Raw genomic sequence first — 20533 nt, forward strand, 5'->3', positions numbered from 1 at the left:
CGTCAGCGATCGTCAACAGCTGTTTGTCATTAGTAAGAAGATTTCTCAGTATTGAATGCGACACCCACGCAAGCAAGGATCGCACATGCGTCATCGACGCCAAAGTTTCTCAGCATGATGGCCCGGGCGTAAACTCGCAGGGATACAACGATAAGAGAAATTGACGACAGGGTCGCCATAACAGCTATGGCGACCGCACTCCTGGACTCGGAGGCATAATCTGAAGCAGCCATGACCATAGACGTCTTGTATGAAGGAGTGATGACAAGTACAAAATGGAGCACTCACCAAGCTGTAGAGCAGCGGCTTGGCAGAGATTTAAGTCAGTAGAGGATACAGCCAACGCGAGAAAGTGGCTAAAGGGCTAAAGAGTCGAGAATCGAGCCAGATGTCAGACCACCAAATTGGGGGCTGCTTCCTTGACGCCAGTTCGTCCCAAGTTATGAACGATCGGAACATGCTGCCGTCAGTTAGAGCAATCGGTAGCCGGAAACAGCCATGTGGCTTTGAGAGTAGAGCGATAAGGTTCGTTAGCCAGGGAGCAAGTGGCTGTTAGGCTTCCCAGCAGCGAATCAAAATGGAGAGCGGGTCGTCTCACAATTTCAATTATGGGCCTATTCCGAGTTACTGGATTTCCGAGTCATGGACGATCAGAACGCACAGACACTAGCACGGGGAAGGGAACCGCGAATTCGAGACTTGCGGAATTACTGTGCAACCCCAGATTTGGCTGTTTATTCCGCCCGAGGAGGGGTTACCTGCAGCAAATGGGCGCTGTAAATAACACAGCAGGGGGGTAGAGAAGGTTCAGTAGTTCAGGAGAATGGCCATGTGCTGAGACACCACATAATACAAGTATCACCCACGACTTCGCCATTGCTACTTGTTTCAATGGCTCTAGCGGCCAGCTGCAGCATAACAAACGACGTAGGGTTGGATGTGGTCATGGAGCGATTCTTGAGGTGATAAGATAACCTAGGAACGGTCGATGCTGACTGAGGCTAGCCTCGAAAGGCGGAGAAAATATTGCATCGAGCACTAGCAGATAACAGGTTAATACCCAGAGCTGTTAAAATGCCGATGCTCAATGCCGACTTGTTTACTTTCTCAAACTGGGAAACCTTTGTAGGAACATAGGTGATCTCTAAAAGTCGGAAACAGGGTGCCGATAGCCCTATGCCTGAAAATCATTATTTCTCCTTCCAGGCACTTTCCATGACCTCCAAAGGCGTTGTAACTTTCAAGTCGGGGAACTTGTCGTCCAACGGTGGGAGATCTCGAGGCACGAGATAGCGGCCAATGCCAGCTTGGTAATGAATCATGGCGAAGAATGCCTCATCACCTTCACCATGACCAATCGATGGATAATCAGGAAAGAATGAAATCTTACCAGACTTCAACTTCTCCAGGCTATCAACAGCGACATCAAATTTGGTCCCTAGGAGCAATTAGTAACCAATGGCTGACAATGATGGATATGTTCCTACCTCTGGCCTTCTCCGCGGCTGCGACTAATTCGTTGAATGACAAGGTGTTGGCACGAATGGCGCTGATCTTGTCCCACTTCTCAAGATCCATCAAGCGTGCAACAAATCTGGACATATCCTGAGATGTGAGGAAGCTGGCCTGAATATTTCCATCAGCTGGAATGACTGCCCATTTGCTTTCCATGTTGATGATATTGATCCATGGCTCGAGATTACACTTCCAGTGCGGCATGCCGTAGTAGTCGAGAAACCAGCCGTTGGCGATACGAGTATACGTAAGGCTAGTCTTTTCAAGTTCATCAATGGCCTCAAAGGTGTATCTGGTCAATGGCGAGAGTTCGATATCCCTATACCGATGGTCAGTCACGCCTGAGGAGTCCCAGGGTTACTTACTCTTTAACATGCAGCATGTCGAAGCTGCTGATGACGAAGCGCTCGGTTGTTGAAGACCGTTCAGCAGCCTGAATTAAATTCTTCTGTGCCTGGTTTGCCTCTGGTGATACGACACTTATGGCGCAGATGAGAATATTGACTCCTGCATCCTCCAGGGCTTTCTTGATAGCATCAGGGTCATTATAGTCTACTTTGAGGTAGTTCACAGCGCCTTGCGGCGGTCGTTCCTATTGCTGGTCAACATCAAGCCACCAAGTAGATCGAACGCAGAAGATTGGCTTACCTTTCTGGACAGAGCATACACTTTGTGTTTCCCATACTCTACGAGACCGTCGACGATGGTGCTACCCACGCTTCCAGTTCCGCCGGCGACTGCAACGACTTTCATGATAATATGTCAATCGGTTCAATAGAGACCTGGGGAAGGGTATAATTTAAGACAAATATCTTGTAGGTAGGGAGGAAATTTAAATGAAAATTGTGTCCCCCTCAAAGACCAGCTGACTTTTGGCATGACAAGCCTGTTTTTATAGAGGGGTAAAGTAAGCAGGCTTTGACGATCGACAAATACGGAAGTTTTGTCAATCGTGAGGTTGCAGCATTTGCGGGGTGTATTACCGATTACGGTAGTAACTTCAACCTCGCCACCTCAGATCTAACGACTGCTGACCGCCACCAAACGTAGCATCCTCATTCATAACATAATATCCTCATCACAAATGCTACTCTGTAGTGCTTAAAACAATTCACTGGTGGGAAGCAATGGGTGAGCGGAAGGCAGTGACCACCCCGCAAACCCTAAATGGTGGGCATGGGTAGCGACAAAGATAAGGAAGAAGATATTCAATGGAAAGAAGTTCAATTGATGGCTTTTCGACTATCATAAACCCGATAATGGTAACTCCATGCGCCGATACGTCAGTAGCTGTTCATCACAACTGACTTCGTTCATAAATAACAGGTTCATCAACCTCAACAACCTCCTTCATGTTCTCCCATAACTTAACAGATTCAAAAACAGTTTCGCTTGCTCCTGGTCCTTCAACAAACCAGCTCAAACCCGTGCAATCTCTAGTATCCGCATAAACCATAGTCGACAACGCGAAGCGATCATTGACAAAGATCTCGAGAACGTCGCCGTCACAAAAGATTCTCAAATGAAGTTTTTCCAACTCCTCTGAGCCGTTCCTGTCTGAGTAGAAGAGAGTGAAAGGTCCGGAAACAGCATCCTTTTCGATGTCAGCTTCGTGGTTGGATTTGCTTCGATCGACGGTGATCTTCTCACTTTGAGGAGAGAAGTGAATGGCTGTTCCCTGGGACAAGTCTTCGTTGTGTCGAATCCAGAATCCAAGGCCTTGATCGTTTGGTGAGACCTTGATTGTAGCTTCTAGCTCCCAGCTTCCGTTATGTGTGTCGGCAAGCTTTCCAAGATTGGCGTCGCTGTCGATGTTTTTCCAGTAACCAGGCTTGTCTCGTCTAAGTCCTTGCAGATCTGGCAGTGGCCGAATTCCCAGTGTTTGAACCGTCTTTGACCCCCTTCCATTCTCGGTAGCCTTGATGCAACCAACCTCTGCCAATGACGAAGTAAGAGTCCTCGTTACGTTTTCAACCGTGTATAAAAATAGCTCGCGAGGGATAGAGAAGTATCCGGTCCAACCCTTGGATTCGCGTCGGGCCAATGTAAGCTCGTCCTCCTTCAACCATCCCCAGACGATCCTGTTCTTCGTAATAGGATGCTCGTAGGAGTTAGGTGCGTATAAACATCCGTGGTCGAGGATTCCGCTGTACTCGGGCTTTATCCTGGGTCCTTGTTCGGTCTGCTCAAGAGACCCAGCCATCCAAAGCGACCACTGATCATGACCCTCCTTAGCACCCGGTTTAACTCCTCCTTCAGTTCCCATAAGCAAGAAAGGCCGCTCCTCGGACTCGTTGTGAAGAGTCATGAAGTTGACGCATTCCCAATTGACACCGAAATCGCCGCCCCATCGTCCGGAGGGGCTGAATCCTGTGGGTAAATCGATCAAGGGGCCGAGGTATGTCCATTTTGTCAAATCGGTCGGTGAGATCGCGTAGAGAAACACTGTAGGTCCGCCGTCGACAACACCTCCAGAAACAAAGCCATACAAGCTTGCCTCGCCTCTCATTTCATCCAAAGCAGGCCATTCTGCAAGATATGGGTCTCTGAACCCTGTGACGGTGAGATCTTCGGGTTCACCCTCCAAGATTGGGTTCTGTTCACTCTTCTGCCATGTCTTACCACCGTCTGTCGATGTTGCTACTGACAGTCCAGCGCAATTTCGAGTGTACGGCAAAGTCCAGTGGATGGGAAGATTTGTGATGGATGAGTAGATAACCGTGAGTTGGCCTTCTTCTCCTTGAAGACCTGTAGGGTGAAGACAGCCAGTGAAGATGCCCTTGTCATCGTAAGGCTCAGAGGGTTCTAGGACTGGATTTTGTGTGTTTTGCTTCCAAGTAAGACCGTCTCTGCTTGTATAATGACCCCAAGTGATGTCACCCCAATCGCAGGATTTGGGGTTCCCTGGTGGCAAGGTCAGCTTGAGAGTTGGCCGAGAGATTGAATGGGTGTACTGACATTGATAAGATAGGTGGTATGTGCCTGTTGAGGCGTCATATCCGGGTGCGCACGGATCATTGATCCAACCTCGAGGTGCCTTGAGGTGGTATGTCGGCGAAGGATGCCATCGAGGGCGGGGTGTAGTGTTCTTGACCGTCATTGTAGTTCTTTTCGGAGTGCCCAAGTACGTTTTCGCCTCCGTCGTCACTTTATACTTCTCAATTGCAGTCATGAAGCGTCGAAGGAATGTCGAAAAGATATAAAAATGAAGAAAAATGAGGCGACGATAAAAGGTCGAGCCCGGGTTTTGCCTAATAAGTAGGTAATTCAGCCGAGCTCTCTAGACCCCCAGATTACGCCCCAGCCGCTTCGGTTTGCTGATGTCGTCGGACCGACAAGACTGTAACTGTAGCTAATCAGCCGACGAGAAGGGATTTTGAGTGGGGATTCTCGTAGATCGTCAATGAGCCAAGAGAAAAGGCGTGCCTATCTAAAGTTAACGCTAGAATATCCGTTGCAATGCAATGCAATCATGACGGTCCGAGATCAGATCCGAGGTTTGAGCGTTCCCCGCGCCTCATGATTAACTTCCATTGCTATCTACTACTCGTTTGGGAAGTACCCCGATTATTTCCCCTTATAGAGTAACCAATTGTCAGCTGCTTCACTGCAGATGCGACTGCAGGGTGACAATGTCTTGGCTAATTATTTCGCCTGCAGCTGTGATTCGGCCGCGAATGCAGCCATTGTGAGCAAGATATACAAATTGATTACATGTTGACGCCATTCTAAAATCCGTGTCCCGTCCCAAAATATTATAATACCCACAGTTTACCCAGTACAACCGTTATCTAGAATGCGCATCAACCTCGACAGCACCAGTGCTATCTCCAAATTGATCCACCCGCGCTTTGGCAAATTTACGTGCGCTGACTCTATGCTCAAACAAAACATCCAACTCTCCATAAGTCCTCCCTTTTGGTTCCGGAAGACGAAAATATGCCCAAACCATGATGAGAAAACAAAACGCCGCCCAGAAAAGACCTGTTTTTGCACCCCAGTTCCATGCATGTACACCAAGCATTCTTGGCATCAGCGTATTATTTACCAGGCCGGCCATGTTATTGAAGTTGCGCGCTAATACGATCGTTTTCGCTTTCAATCGTGTTGATGGGATTTCTGCGACAATGGTGTAACAGACTGGTCCCACTGCTAGATCGTAGATAAAGGTATAAAAGATGAGAAGGCTGCCGATCGCCCACGAAGGGCCTGCCTTGCTTTGAGGTGCGAATCCAAGGCCACCGACTACTAAAAGGATTATGAAAAGCGATGTTGTGCCGGCGATATACAGGGCGCGACGTCCATATCTCGCCATAAGGAACCATGAAAGGATGACACCGATTGCGCCTACAGAATACTGTACAATGTTAAGAGTAAACGCGCTGTTTGACGAGAGTCCTGCACGCTCATAAAATTGGACTGAATAGCCCATGAGAACGCTGCCGCACATGGCTTGCGCGACGTATGTGATGGACGCAATCTCAGTCCGTCTCAAGTCAGCTCTCATGAAGCAGTGCCAATAATTAGTACCCGCAGACGTAGCCTTTTCAAGCTCATTTGTCTCGTGAATCATTGAGACTTGCGCATCAGCATCGAACTTGAGATCCGGCTGGGGCGTGACGAGGCCCTGGATAGCCTTCTTTGCGTCTTCGTGACGGCCCATGCGAACCAACCACCAAGGAGATTCTGGCGCAAATATCGTGCCGACGATAATGAATGGCGGCCACATCCATTGCAGTGCAAATGGTACGCGATATGACCACTCATTATCCAAATTCAGAAGTCCACGAAGGACCCCCGCTGATATCAACTGTCCGATAACCCAGCAGAGATTCACATAAGCCGTGAGATAAGGCCTGAGAACCACGGGAGCGATATCAGATGCATATGCCAACGTCAAGGTCTGAAAGACACCCCAGGGAATGCCCATCAGAATCTGTCCCGCAAGGATCATCTGGATATTCTTCGCAAAGAACACGATGAACGTGAAAGAGACCATGATGATCTGCGCCAGTATCATAGTCTTCTTGTATCCAATAGCATCAGACACCCAGCCATTGAGATACAACCCGAAGATCTGCCCGCACATGCCGCCGACTTGGATGTACGTCTGCCAATCCGCAGAGATAACCATGCCGCCATCGGGATTTGGTTGGTTGCCATACTTGTTGCGGAACCTAAAAAGCAAATTAGCTTTTTTTCCTGCCGTGGGAACAGGGAATAACGTACGATTCATATCCGTAAAATGAGCCAATGAGAGCCATGTCGTAGCCTTCCATGATAATCGCCATGGAGAACAGCAGTGAAAAGCCAATGGCTTTGGGGTAGAGACGCACGGCATCGCGAAAGGTAAGCTCGTGCTCTAGCGCCGTGGCGGCGCTGGCTTCTGCATTGTGGGCTTGGCTCTTCGGTTCATCAGCGGGAATATGGTTGACCTTTGATGACGGTTTGGAGGTCATTGTGATGGTGTTGGATGGTGACACGGTGTCCAGGGACGCGTTCTCGCCGCCTTGGCTCATGTTTGAGGTTAAAGTTCGAGACACTAACGGTGCCTCTTTGATGAGCAGTTAAGCTAGGGTAGGGTACAATTCTCCGAGTGGCAGTGTCCAACGGAAAAATCTCAGTCAGTTCTCGGGGTTTTGGTTGACTCCAAATCCGCGACCGGTGGGTCGAGGTCAGCTCATTGAGGTCTTTAGGCGCAATCGTCATCCCATAAACTCCAGATCTGGCTCGTTCGTCGGTCCGGGGAAGGCAGAATCTCGTGTCGCGCGTCCCGAGATATGCTTTTGAGGGGCGCTTGATGGGTCTGGGGATGGAGATGGCGATGCAGGCCAAGCAAAAGCTGGGGTTAAGGAGAAGAGAATCTGGGGCTGGGGGGCGAAACTAACGGGGTCGTGCTCGTCGGTCCGACAGGTTTTTGGCAGAGTCAAGGAGACTCATTCATGGACTTCTGTGGCTCACCAAGATTTGTCGGTCCGAGATATCATGTTTAACTGCATTTGGGTTCTGGGCTTGGTGGAGAAGTCCGAAGTGTTGCACATGACCAGTCCAGTTACAAATTCCTCTATTTGCAGTAAGAGTACGGAGTATCTTTCTCTTGGTCTGCGCTCCTTTCTTCTCTCTCCAGTCGCCAAACCCCCTCGCGCGATCTCTTGCGACTCTGTATTACGATTTTGCGCCGCCTTTTGAGATTCTTCGAGATACTGACGCAAGGCCATTTCGGCGAGTGATCATTATATGCAGACAGCCTCGACGTTATTCATACCATGCGATATCGATGAGGAAGCGTAGTTGCCACTCGCATTTATCACCAGTTACCAATGAGAGATTGTGTGAACGAGAATCTGGTCTATCTAATCGCGTCAACTATGTATCGCTAGTACATGGGAATAATGCCCGTGAAACCATTGTGCGCTGCAACGCGACGTCAATCGTGCGGAACAAAATTCTCTATTCGTATTTGACACATATTGACTTTGAGGTTGTGGATAGACAGTATTCTCATCATCATGTTCTTTTATCTCAGCTCACATGTTTACAGATAGGTTCTTAACGTGGTCGAACATGGTAGAATGAGAAGGACTGAGAATTGCATAGCATTCAATTAGAAGCAAGCGAAGATATAACTACGGTTCTCTCAACTGGCGAGACTCCAGTATATCTATTCAAGCTTATGATCTGACTCTATAAAGACAAGACGTTCCTTGTAGTTCTTCGAATCTGTACGAATCTTGTCAAACTTCTCTTTGTTCATCTCATTAAGCTGTCGGCCCTCGTTTCGATGTTCCTCAGATAGTGGTGGTGGGAGGATACCTGGGGGTGGATTATACCACTGGTCTTTAGGCACTTTTGTGCCATTAATTCCATGCCAGAATTCCTCTTCCTCCTGATTATAAGGCGTGCGGTCTAATAGAGCCTTTATTAATGCCGGCCTTAGAGCAATTGCATAGTGAATATTGCGATCGGCATCGAGATACCGGAAAATCCCGTCACGACCAAGTTCTGCAATGCCTAACAGGTCTAGGTTGTGGCGCTCCATTTTATACAGAATGTCGCTCATTTCTTGTTGTTCGGGCGAAAGGTCTCTGTATGCAATGCCGCGGCAAGATGCTTCGGGATCAACAGGCTCTTGATTCTTAGAAGCAGATTGAGACATAACGAGGAAAAGGTTTGTTGGAAATGTTGACTGGAGTCGAAGTGTAAGAGACAAAGACCAACGGCGAGGCCCAACAAAACCATGGGAGTGGGCTTATCTTTAAACAAGTGAGACTCCAATTTTCGTCACATGTGATAGTTACTGCCTGGAACCTAGCATACCAAGTTGGCCATTACGTACGGCTTTGTAGGTTAGGTATATATGCATATTGGTTGTTGTCTTCTCTTTTGGGATGTGATCTGATTCAAACTTGCCGAAAGCCGAACGCAATGGGATTTTTAGATAGTTGCTTTACATCTAACTGATGGCTAGATACAGGCTCATAAATCTTTTGACCTTTCCAGCCATCTCTTGATGGATAGAAAGTGAGTTATGTGCTGTCCTATAGGATATGATTAAAGTAAAGGTTAGACTTATAGCCAGGCCGCCGTTGTCAGCAGAATGGTCTTTATAATTATTATCAAGTCTTCCTGGTAAGAACATAGTAGAATCATTGGCATAAACTGAATCAAAGTATTATTCAGTATAATTGAGGATATATTTCGGTTCTCATGATAGAAATTTAGGGTGGCTCGGTGATAAACGCTGTTTAGTTTTGTTTATGACGGAAGTTTTGCGACGTTCAGAAGAAACCATATCGGCAAAGCTGATGATCCATCGCTCTGTTCCTTTCTTTCGGCTTTGAGTTATGCTGGTATTACTACAGGAGTAATAAACTAAGTGATAGTTGGTATTGAGGATATTTCTGGCTCTTATAAGTAGTCTAAGAAACGAATTACAAAAAGGCAGGGGATTAAGATCCCGGGTCTAGGGTATGTGGTAGCGATAGCGCTATCTTAGGATATTGACCTTTGTGAAAGTCCTTATCTTATCAGAGATAGGACCATGTTATCTTATCTTGTTACTATCACCTTTTTTTTTTTAAAAGGCTTCGGAGCTTATCTTAAGATATGCAGATAAGAGTTTGTCTTAATACTTAAGTTAAATCCCCATGACGATCAAGCTCTCCGAAGCTTTTCATCTGTCGTCCTAGAATATTTGTACAATGTGTTTCTAATTCTTCCGAGAGAAAATCCAAGTTCATTTAAGCCCACTTTCTCGTAGTCAGCCTGAAGCTTTTGGTGTATTCTTTGATGCATGAGCTTGATATACCTATCTGGAAGAGGTAATTGACTATTAATTACCAAATCTTGGGCCTGCCATGAGAGATGGGTCTATTATGCATGTAAACGTGAACATCTCTCCCGATTGAACCTCATATGTGGAGCAGCATAACATACGGAACTATGTAGAAATAAAGCAGTCAAGAGAGTGATGCATGTGAACAACCGGATCATGACTTGTCTCTGACAGTCCAAGTCTCAGTAAAATTACGGTTATTCAATAGCTACCATTGGCCGTCAGAATTGCTCATAAAAGTCCGGCAATGTAGGCTACCAACAAAGCCAGTCCTCTATAGTTCCACCTGAATCAACGCGATGAGTTATAGTCACTACGCTACGCCACCATCTAAGTTCAAGATATCTCCGATGGATACCAGAGCGAGAAAAAAGAATTGGCGAACTTAGATCTTTCATTCCAGGCAGTGATTTCGAGTCGGCCAACCAGTAGTGAAAATCATTCATGGTTCTTCGATGCCTTTGCAGTACATATTCGTGCCTTGCAGCTACACAGAGAGTCAATGAGAGTCATCATAGCTTACATAGTAGTGGAGTTAATTAACTTTCTCTATTCTGCTAAGGCATGGCTATCATCTGTGCCGTGAATGGTGCATTACGTCGGTGGCTTTTCAACTGACTGCAAAAATATCCCTAACGTTACTAGCGATGAGATACAAAAGGTCACAAAGTGGTAATCTCCTCGCCAAGAAAATGTATTATAGAACCGAAAAACAGTCAAGTACAACTAATATTCCTTGGCAGAATTCCTGGGAACTATACTATATAGACACAGTGAACTATTAAGCATTTCTCCCAAAGAATGAGATTGCATCTAGATCTTGAGAGTAGCAGTGACAGGCATGCTGGGCCTGCATTGGGTGCCCTAAAATGTTAGTCTGCTAGTCACGGGTGGCTAGTCTCGTGTAACTGGTCTGAGACATACGGGAACTTCAAGGACGACGCTGATTAGCTAGGAAAGAGTTCACGGCATGGCCGAAGCTCAACACTGACTTCATCAAAGAGTAACGAAAGCAGCATAGATGAGATTTGTGATATGTGTGTAGAAAAGAGGTATTGCATAATTATGAAAACGTATAGCGGTTGCATTTGCCGAACTGCTAGCCTTGAAATTACCGCTTGCCTTGGGGATATCACATCTCTCATTATAAAAATTCTTAAAGAAAGGAAACGAAAAGAGTATCTAAATAACTGATCAATCAAGTTAGTGTCATGCCGATCTTGACCCTGTGCCTTGTCCTTGCTGATCGGCAGCAGCCGTTGAGGCTACCACGAGGAAACCATTGCCTCGGGTCTCTCTGAATGCCAAGGTTCCACGTGGATTTCACACTCTGCATAGCCACACTTTAATTGCTTGCATACCGTCATCGTTTCCTTGATCTTGTTTGGCGCCGCGACGAAGCGTATCGGCATGTTCTCGTGGCTGGTTTTGAACTAGTCTACGGAGTTTTGTGGGCGGCACGATCGCTGGTCTCGCTTTAATTACACTTGATTACCCTCTTATGGCCGTGGCTTACTTTTTAAGTTGAGATTTTGGAACTTTCCGTAGATGAATGATATTGAATGTAACATACCAATTCGTTGTCCTGCCAAGACATGAGACGGAACCAGAGATATGTCACGTTTGTGATATTGCTTGGAGACTGTGAGAGGTTGAGACTCTATCTCGATTAGTTCCTTGGTTACCTAGGTACCGGAAGAAGTTAAGTTATGATATTTATCGTCGAAGACCACGGGAGCGGAAGAGATCGAGGAGTATCTAGATCGTGATGATCGATCGAAAATATAGAGAAATAGGTATAAATATCCCATAGATCTCCCTCAAGAAAACAATTTCCCAAACCAACAAGTCACAAATACTTACCAATACCTACTAGACACACTCTTCACTCCCGATCTATACAAAGCTTTCTACACAACATGGCTGTGACCTTCACGGCAAGCTTGCTCCTCCTATCCGCAGGCAAGGCTCTTGTCTCAAGCGGAATCTCTTGGGCCATCTCTGAAACAGGCAGCTGGGCAGCCGGTCGGTTTCTTGACCATTTGACTTCCGATCCCAATGCGAAAGTCACCAGAGCCGACATCTACGGAGTCGTGCGAGAGATGCAACTCATCCAGTCATCTCTGGATGATCTCACCGACACCCTCTCCAATGGTATTATTTCGATACGTCTGGATACCTTGAATCAGCCAATGGCTCAGATTCAGGCTCACTACAAGACTGTCGCGGATATCTTAGATACCGCTTATGACATCGCTGAGCGAAACCTCACCGAGTCGGAGCATGAGCGTCAAATGGGTCGCCTGCAGCAGCGGCTCGACGACAGACTCCAGGCATGCGCCAATAACATCCCTGGATGGCTTACCCAGATTCATAACTTTTTGAATGCCAATGGTGAGAGAGCTTTTATGCGACAGCTCTCTCAGCAAGCCTGGAACGAGTCCCCTGACCTGGTGGCCTACTATAGTAGATCAAAGACAGTTGTAAGTATAAGAAGCCCAAAACGATGAACCAACAGCTAACATGTATAAAGGTACTTGACTATTGGATCACCGTTTCTAAGGGCATTGATCTTCTGCAAATTGCCCATGGAGCACAGGGTGTTAGATTCGACGAAGGACAACGCGCCATCGATCGACATATCCGCCAACTGCTTGATCAGGAACGTAACTTCGTCCGATTCATTGGAAATGAAACCATCAGACTCGCCGAGACAATCTTGCTCGATCCCTCCAGCCCCCACCCATTTTTATGGGAGACTAATCAGGATACCTATGCCGCTGCTGAGGATGTCGGTGCTACCCAAACCCGCATCAGTGTCAACACACGTAATCCTGTTGAATGGCGAATGGACCCCTGGCCCCCTGTCAACCTCGAGACTTTCGACCCTCTTAGAGGTTACCCTGTTGCTCTTAACCAGGTTGGACAGCGTGGTATTATGTGTCCCGGTGGACGACATGGTTTGGCTCTTGAACCCTTCGCACGACCTACTTGCACTTGGTCCATTAAGCCAAGAGAGCCTGGAAACAACCGCTACTCGTTCAAGTTTATCAGTGGTCTTGTTAGACAAGCTAATAACGGCTATTACATGATTACTCGGCCGTCTGCTGGCGTCCCCGGAAGGATCATGTCCCTACTCACTCGTTTGCACCGCGAGGATGGAAGTCACTTCTTCTACGTCAAGCCTCAGGGACTTGCTGCCACATCCTAGGAGCCAAAGGGGTTGCATTAAAGTGGAAGTGGATATTATGCTTAGGCATTCAATATTGTTGTGAAAAAACTCTCCTTCTGTTCAAATTGTATCTATACTAGTCTCATTCAATCTTATTCGCACCTAGTACTATCTAAATATACACAGATCTCCTAATCATGGAATGATGCCTGAGTAAATTCACCTATGCTCGTGATCTTTGAGTTCTTATTCCCAAGATAATAGCTTAATTATTGCTTGTTCGGGTCTCGGCGTTAGAATTAGATCCGCCATGGTATGGTGTTGGTATAGAGCTACAAGGTGACATGGAAATAATAGTCATAATGACCGAGGCTGAAGCTAACCGAACTCACCTTATTCAAGCCACCGATGTCTTCAGTTTATCAGCCGCCCTTCATAGCACTGTTTCCCGAGCGGCCCTCTGCGGATCAATGGTTCCGGCCGTTTGGAACAAGGTCAACGTACTGTTGTATTGCTCTAAACCGCTATTAGCCACACTAGGGAGATCGTAACCTAATTCGTCTTGGTAGATAAGTCGGCTATCATTTCCCCAGACTTGGCGAGATAGCAACCCCTCCGGATGAGCTCCGGCCGAGATATGAGTCGCCATATCGCTAACTTACCAGCGGTATCTGATGAACTGATACCAAAGTCACAACTGAGGTTCAACGTTAGGACCAAGGGTGAATAAATATTGACCCATTGGCCCGTAACATGTCCATCGATCATTGAGTAATATCAGCGACATCGGCGACAATGGACAGCAACAACTCTGACGACAAGAAGAAGCTCAGCGTCGAAATGGAGCAAATGAACCAAGACGAAAAGCTCGCCGACGACACACTACCCGGAGAAGTCCTCGACGCCGAAGATGAATTCTCAGATATGTACTACCGCAAACTTCTATGGAAGATTGACCTTTGGCTCCTCCCACTCATGTGGGTATGCTATGGCACGCAACAAACCGACAAAACATCCCTCAGTGTTCAAGCTGTCTTCGGAATCCGAGAAGACACGGGCCTTGTCGGAGAACAGTTCAACTGGCTCAGCACAATTTTCTACCTGTCGTATCTGGTCTGCGAAGCCCCAGGAAACTGGCTAATGCAGAAATGTCATACCGGCAAATTCTTATCCATCGTCATGGTCCTTTGGGGAGTAATTGTTCTGTGCATTGCCTTTGCGAAGAACTTCGCGCACCTTATGATCTTGAGAGCGATCCAGGGTGCTCTCGAATGTACCATCTCGCCCACCTTCATGCTCATCACTGGTGCATTCTATACCTCCCAGGAACATACACTACGATCTTTGATCTGGGGTACATCCAATGCTGGAATGAACATCCTCGCCGGATTGAGTATGTATGGAATCGGTCTTCATGCTGAGAAGCATCCAGGAGGCCTGGCTGCTGTAAGTATTCTTCGATCTTGGCTGTTTATATGAACTAATGCATATGATCTACGTAGTGGAAAGGTATCTCATTCCTTCTAGGAGCCTTAACAATTACATGTGGTATCCTTGTATGGTTCATCCTTGGCACTCCCCGCGAAGTTCGATGGTTAAGCAAAGAGGAGAAGCGCGCTGCCATAGCTCGTGTCATGTCCAACCAAACTGGTTCTGATCGTGAAAAAAGATCCGAATTCAAGTGGGATCAGGTCTGGGTCGCCCTCAAAGGTTCGTCTCTATTACTTACAAGCTCATCAAGGCCTTCGGTCTAACATACTGCCTTAAAGATCCACAAACCTACTTCTTCTTCTTTATCACCATCATCAATGCCCTCCCTAACGGTGCCAACACGACATTCTCGAAGCTCATCTGGAAGTCTTTCGGCTTCACGCCTCTGGAGACACTGCTTAAAGGCTCTACCCCTTACTACTGCGTCAGCATCTGCTGGTTCTTGGTGGTCGGATATGTGACCTTGAAGAAGCCTAATATTCGATGTGAGTTCCCCTACCCTAGCAGCATTGCTGACTCTGACCTAATAAATTCAGTCCTCATGATGATGTTCTCTCTTATCCCGGCCTTTTCTGGAATGATGGCCCTCGCCTTTTTGCCCCAGGACAGCATGAAATGGACTAGATGGGGCATGTATATTCTGCAAGTCTTTGGTTCACTCCCTGGGCTCAGTAAGTCTCACAATATGACTAGGCTTCATCAGCTAACTTGCTGTGCTAGTGATCTGGACGTTTCTTCCTTCGAACGTTGCTGGTCGGACCAAGAAGACTGTCACCGCTACTACAATCTTTGTCGCATATTGTGTTGGTAACGCAGTTGGTGCACAGATGTTTGTTGCCTCTGACGCTCCGAAATACATCAGGGGTCTGACCGCCTGCGCCATCCTCTACTGCGTCGAGTTCTTGAGCATGGCTTCATGGAGATTCTACTGTAAGCAGATCACTCATTTTTAGGTTTGCCTACTGACACGTCGTGCTAGATATCTGGGAGAACCGACGCCGTGCCAAGATGATTCGTGAGCAAGGTATCTCGGAGGAGGAGAGCGAACGGCTGGGCAGGCTTAACGCTGAGGCTGATATGACTGACTGGGAGAACATTCACTTCAAGTACAAGTATTAAAACCTGTAATACTTCACCATGTATGCAAACGAAAGGGATTGGAGTTTGAAGGAATCAGACAAGGCAAAGAATGCAAGTAGTTGCCAAGATAATGTGAATGTATACACCCAGACATGAAGCTTACCACCACGAGATAATTATCAAGAGACTCTGTATCAAGTCAAATCATCCTGGTCCGTGAATCTATACTCAAGCATCTTGTAACCGTATAGTAACAAATGGGGAGCTGGCACAACGGTAGCGCGTCAGATTCTAGCTTAAGCATAGATATTCCTCAAGGTTCCTGAAAAATCCAGTGTTCCTCATATTTTTAACCCCTTTCGAGCGAACTTAATGTGTTTTTGACTGAGTTTTAATGCAGCCACGTGTAACTTCGTTAGTGGCCATGTCTGAGGGATTCAAATACGGTTGCTGATTAAGTCATCACAAAAGCTTCTTATTATGTTTAAGTTGGGAGACTCATCTTTGTTGAGGCTACGTACATATTGCCCTTTAAAACGGTGAGTTGACTTAATGTATCTCGTGGAACTATTAATCAACTAACCTTATAACCGTATTATAGATAATGCCAGCACCTTCTTCACTTAGAGATAATAATACCATAGCTCGGCCAATTTCTCCAAGTCGGAGAGGAATTTATCACCTGATGTGAAAAGGCTTGAGAACAAGCAGAGTAACAATCAGCACGAAGTGGACTTCATACCTTCTGGGCATATATCTTAAATGACCATCTTGTTCTCCGACACATTCTAATCATTTAAGCTCTTGTTTCATTCTTCGCTGCCACTAAATATCCTGCCAATATCTATCAGCTCTTCCCAACGATCATCCTTCTGAACCCTGATTATGCCTTTAGGGGTTATGACTTTGATGTCATCAACCAATTGAGTACCATAGTCATACGCGTTGTCTCCTTTCACAAAAGCACACAGGACCTGAATCCAATCCTGCATTAGTTTCCTTTCGACCTCCGCTGGGCCATGCGTTATTGTGAAGCTTTCATATTAGTAAAACAATCACACAGCCAATAGGATCGGTGAACTCACTTCCAGAATGGCTTATCCATAGCATGGGCCACCCCGAACGACTTGGGCGCCACTTTCTCGTTTATGAAGGAGAGGCGGTAGGCTATTCGGTAACGCCAGATGTCGTGGATATTCACTCCATTTGCTGACAAACTCTGAACAAGAGATCTTGATGGAGCTCTGACCTGACCGTCAGATATAATGTTGCCTAACGTCAGTTTAGTTGGAGTGCCTGGTGATCAAAGTGACGGATTGCCTACCAAACAATCTTTTCCAGTCTTCTAAATCTTCAGAAGCTGGAGCGCCATAGCGTTTTATCACTCGTTCAGAGACTTGAGGCGAGTAGTAGTTCATGACTTGCATCTTTAGTGCATCAAGACTGGGTTCAGTGGGACTGTTGTAAACCGAGTAAAGCGTCTCTTCGTTGGCGACTTCGCCGATCAAGATCTTATAGCCTCTGGACTTGAACTCGTGGGCAAAGTCTTGGCTCCTAAGATACTCCATCACGTTTGAGTGAATAAACAGATGGTCAGTTACAGGTCTGAATGTGTGGTGCTCCAGTTTGGGGATAGCTTCAACAAGATCTTGCGTTGTGACCTGCCGAAGACGAGTAATTTTCTCCTTCGCAGAATCCTCCTCGTCAATGTTAAATAATCGACAGACTTCTTCAAATTGGGGATTGGTTTCTTGGAGTGACTTTGGCTGTGCAGGAATGGCGTTTGAGTTCATGAAAACTCGGCGATACAAAGATGTTTTGGGTCCTGGCTTCCGAAATTCGTACAACATCTGAGCCTCAACGCTGTATGCACCAGCGCTTCGACCAGCCAGAGTGATATTGTTTAGGTCTCCTCCGAACAGAGAAATATTTTCCTTCACCCATTCAGCTGCCATTCGCTGGTCCCAAAGGCCAAAATTACCTGCTGAATCACCCTGGCTTTCTTCGAGAAGGGCCTCTCCAGCGAGGAAGCCAAAGATGTTCAGTCGATAGCCTATGGCTACTACAATAGCATTAAGGCCGCCGGTAGAAATGAGTTCCGTTGGGTCCATGCCTGGGTCTTGCGAGGGGTCGCCCATCTGGAACCAGCCGCCATGCAACCATAGCATGACAGGCCATTTTGAGGTCTTCTTGTCACCGACGGGCGTCCAGATGTTCATGAATAAGCAGTCTTCGCTATAGGTACCGTCACCTCCTTCGGCCTTTCCAACATGGAATGTCTTTTGTGGACATATGGCCTTGAACTGAGTCGCATCGAAGGGACCATCTTCACCGTTTGCATAAGTGTACGAAGACGGTAGAGGCCTCGGCTTGCGCCAACGGTAGTTGCCGGTTGGTGGAAGCGCATACGGAATGCCAGCATATCTTCGAGATTTTTGATCAAACTGAATACCACGAATTTTGCCTTTGTCACCAAGGTTCAGGTCATAGGCCTTTTCGTCGTATGAAATGGTGTTTCCCATGTTGACGGATTAGGCTTGTCGCTTGAGATTCTTTCGTCTGGGCGTCAATCGGGAGGTAGGCTAGATTTGGAGAAGCCTACGATTCATAGTTTCTGTTCTGGCATGCTCCGCTTCCGAGATCCGCCCGGCTTCGGCCGCATTTGCCTATCTTGCCATCAACTCCACAGTTGATCGGATCTCCGCCCGATATTAACGGATGACCTTTGGCTCTATTAGACACTCTTGTTTCAGCCCATTCTTGAATGATACAACTCACTCCAACTTGGGGCATCATAGAACTAAGAGTTCGCTCACAACAAGTCTTGTCTTTCATTTACAATGACAATGGGTAGCATTAACCACAAACATCTCCCAATTGACCTTTCTCACCACATCAATGTGAAGAGCAAAGCGCGGCATCCGTCGCCTCTCAAAGATATTATTCGATTTATGGGCAAGAAAGGGATGATCAGTCTAGCGGGAGGTAACTGCCAATCGATCATCGGCTAGCCAACTTCTTGAGCTCATAATATTCTAGGTCTTCCTCACCCATCTCTGTTCCCAGTGGAGAGGGCGATATTCGAGTGTCAGCCACCTCATATTGAACCTTCAATTGAAACTGGGCTGGTCAGCCTTGATCTTGGACGCGGCGCAAATAGTGGCAAGTTGGACCTGACACAGTTTTTACAATATGGTAAGCCTTTTAGCAACACAACAGCATCATATCCTTTTTTCTAACCATTTGAAGGCTCCGGTGCTGGCAACCAGAAGCTCCTGAACCTAGCACGAGAGCTTACTGAACGGATGCATGCTCCTCCATGCGAACACGAATATCTCCTGCACCCTGGAAACACAAATGCGTGGTCCAAAGTCGTTGGCCTTCTTTGTGAGAACAATGACTATGTGATAGTTGACGAGTTCACTTATCCATCGGCACAGGCTTTGTGGATTCCATTGGCTATCAAAGCAACGCCTGTCTCAGCCGATGAACAAGGAATGTCTGCCACAGGACTGCGAAAGATGCTGACAACCTGGGATGAAACGTCTATGGGTCAAAAGCGACCTCGGCTGTAGGTCAATATGAGCAAACTTTGAACAATACTGACAGTTACCTACAGTCTCTACCTTGTCCCCGTAGGCTCGAACCCAACAGGCGTCACAATCTCAGCTCAGCGGCGACGGGAGATCTACGCAGTCTGTGTCGAATTCGGTGGGTAAACGGCTCATAAGATCTGTCCTCGATTTTACTAACCCTCTAGATATCATACTTGTCGAAGACGACCCATACTATTGCCTTCAGTTCCCAAAGTCCACCATCAAGGAGCAAACCTTCACGCCTGTATCATCTAACAAGTTTCTCGAATCGTTGATACCCTCTTTTCTTTCGATGGATACTCAAGGACGTGTCATCCGTCTTGAGTCATTTTCCAAAACTCTCTTCCCAGGCCTGCGGCTGGGATTCTTTGTGGCCAACTCAGTATTTACGGAGAGGCTACTACGGGTTACTGAAGTTGAGACCCAAGACCCAGCTGGACTGAGTCAAGCATTGACTTTGGCACTCTTCCAAAACTGGGGCATTGATGGATATTTAACATGGCTTCAGAGACTTCAGTTTCAGTACAGAACCAGACGAGATTGGCTTATCATAGCCTTCAAAGATTCCTTCACAGTTGTTCCGGCGACCAAGTCACTAGTGCCTAAGGCTCAAGGCAATGTTGCTTGCATCTCAGACTCAAATGGTAGGCTGCTACCTGTCTTCAGTTATATCGAACCCGAAGCAGGGATGTTTGTCTGGTCAAAGTTCTACTTCCATGGGGTCCGTCGGTTCACTGAACTTCGGGATGTAAAGGTTGAAGACCCAGAACAGGCTTTCGCCACCGAACTTTGGGAAGCCATGGCGGGTGAACTAGTGCTTCTTACTCCTGGGTCTTACTACCACGCTTGGCAAGGCCTCGACAAGACTTCCACCGCAGCTAGAGGGGCAGATCCAGAGTCTGCATTTTTCCGGTTCTCGTTTGCAAGTCCATCTGTAATATTGGCTTCCTCATTTTTGCAGAATGTGTATGCTAACTTATGTACAGAAAGAACAGATTGAAGAGGGAGTCAGACGGGTGAGAAACGTTGTAGGGCAATTTTGGGATGTTTCTGTATAGGACCTGTGTCGCATTTATCCGGCATCTTGACATTCAGTCCATGCTATCTATGCACCCCTCTCGAGGGGCGATCAAACAAATGTTCCCCAAAAGTTCTCAAAGAACCCCTCGGATAAGTCCAGATTACCCAGATCGAGATCGGGATTCTGGAATAATGTCTGAAAATCCATGTTCATTTGTTGTCCCTCTTGGTTGTCCTGAAAAGTCCTTAGTACCTCCTCAATGATGATCTTCCCCCTGGTGGCACCAGACCAGGTCACTTCCAAGTCTCCTAGAAGCTGAATGC

The 20533-nt window shown here is 46.9% G+C and overlaps 8 protein-coding genes across 8 annotated transcripts; 3 read left to right on the forward strand and 5 right to left on the reverse strand.

Moving 5' to 3' along the window:
- Positions 1-1077: 1077 nt before the first annotated feature.
- FOBCDRAFT_264680 (uncharacterized protein) lies at positions 1078-2268 on the reverse strand (the record flags this gene model as incomplete). The annotated part of the gene is made up of 4 exons (XM_031191198.3): positions 1078-1438; positions 1488-1834; positions 1881-2107; positions 2164-2268. The coding sequence occupies 4 exons, from the start codon at positions 2266-2268 to the stop codon at positions 1191-1193; spliced, it is 927 nt and encodes a 308-aa protein (XP_031032429.2). The 3' UTR covers positions 1078-1190.
- Positions 2269-2812: 544 nt separating this feature from the next.
- Positions 2813-4615, reverse strand: FOBCDRAFT_280132 (glycosyl hydrolase; the record flags this gene model as incomplete). Its single annotated transcript, XM_059611572.1, has 2 exons — positions 2813-4419; positions 4474-4615. The coding sequence occupies 2 exons, from the start codon at positions 4613-4615 to the stop codon at positions 2813-2815; spliced, it is 1749 nt and encodes a 582-aa protein (XP_059465984.1).
- A 492-nt stretch (positions 4616-5107) lies between these two features.
- Positions 5108-7349, reverse strand: FOBCDRAFT_190706 (general substrate transporter). Its single transcript, XM_031191200.3, has 2 exons — positions 6745-7349; positions 5108-6692 (listed from the first exon to the last, which is right to left on the reverse strand). The coding sequence occupies exons 1-2, from the start codon at positions 7032-7034 to the stop codon at positions 5303-5305; spliced, it is 1680 nt and encodes a 559-aa protein (XP_031032431.2). The 5' UTR covers positions 7035-7349; the 3' UTR covers positions 5108-5302.
- Positions 7350-8165: 816 nt separating this feature from the next.
- Positions 8166-8671, reverse strand: FOBCDRAFT_285250 (uncharacterized protein; the record flags this gene model as incomplete). The annotated part of the gene is made up of 1 exon (XM_054707114.2): positions 8166-8671. The coding sequence occupies one exon, from the start codon at positions 8669-8671 to the stop codon at positions 8177-8179; it is 495 nt and encodes a 164-aa protein (XP_054563089.1). The 3' UTR covers positions 8166-8176.
- Positions 8672-11769: 3098 nt separating this feature from the next.
- Positions 11770-13061, forward strand: FOBCDRAFT_244221 (uncharacterized protein; the record flags this gene model as incomplete). The annotated part of the gene is made up of 2 exons (XM_054707115.1): positions 11770-12333; positions 12384-13061. 2 exons carry the CDS (start codon positions 11770-11772, stop codon positions 13059-13061), a joined length of 1242 nt encoding a protein of 413 aa, XP_054563090.1.
- A 756-nt stretch (positions 13062-13817) lies between these two features.
- On the forward strand, positions 13818-15632 carry FOBCDRAFT_207235 (major facilitator superfamily domain-containing protein; the record flags this gene model as incomplete). Its single annotated transcript, XM_031191202.2, has 6 exons — positions 13818-14468; positions 14525-14732; positions 14792-14998; positions 15050-15184; positions 15234-15443; positions 15493-15632. The coding sequence occupies 6 exons, from the start codon at positions 13818-13820 to the stop codon at positions 15630-15632; spliced, it is 1551 nt and encodes a 516-aa protein (XP_031032433.2).
- Positions 15633-16402: 770 nt separating this feature from the next.
- On the reverse strand, positions 16403-18115 carry FOBCDRAFT_280137 (Alpha/Beta hydrolase protein; the record flags this gene model as incomplete). Its single annotated transcript, XM_031191203.2, has 3 exons — positions 16403-16628; positions 16679-16865; positions 16918-18115. The coding sequence occupies 3 exons, from the start codon at positions 18113-18115 to the stop codon at positions 16403-16405; spliced, it is 1611 nt and encodes a 536-aa protein (XP_031032434.2).
- Positions 18116-18439: 324 nt separating this feature from the next.
- FOBCDRAFT_253424 (pyridoxal phosphate-dependent transferase) lies at positions 18440-20247 on the forward strand (the record flags this gene model as incomplete). Its single annotated transcript, XM_031191204.2, has 6 exons — positions 18440-18578; positions 18633-18788; positions 18843-19164; positions 19213-19304; positions 19354-20123; positions 20176-20247. The coding sequence occupies 6 exons, from the start codon at positions 18440-18442 to the stop codon at positions 20245-20247; spliced, it is 1551 nt and encodes a 516-aa protein (XP_031032435.2).
- Positions 20248-20533: the final 286 nt, after the last annotated feature.

This window comes from Fusarium oxysporum, chromosome X (assembly GCF_013085055.1).
Source record: "Fusarium oxysporum Fo47 chromosome X, complete sequence".
Lineage (NCBI taxonomy): Eukaryota > Fungi > Ascomycota > Sordariomycetes > Hypocreales > Nectriaceae > Fusarium > Fusarium oxysporum.

Excerpts from the sequence above, each read along its gene's own strand:
- FOBCDRAFT_190706 (XM_031191200.3), bottom strand. The coding sequence starts at position 7,034 with ATGAGCCAAGGCGGCGAGAACGCGTCCCTGGACACCGTGTCACCATCC. Across the intron at positions 6,693-6,744 it reads TCATTTTACGGATATGAATC|GTTCCGCAACAAGTATGGCA; the intron begins GTACGTTATTCC and ends TTTGCTTTTTAG.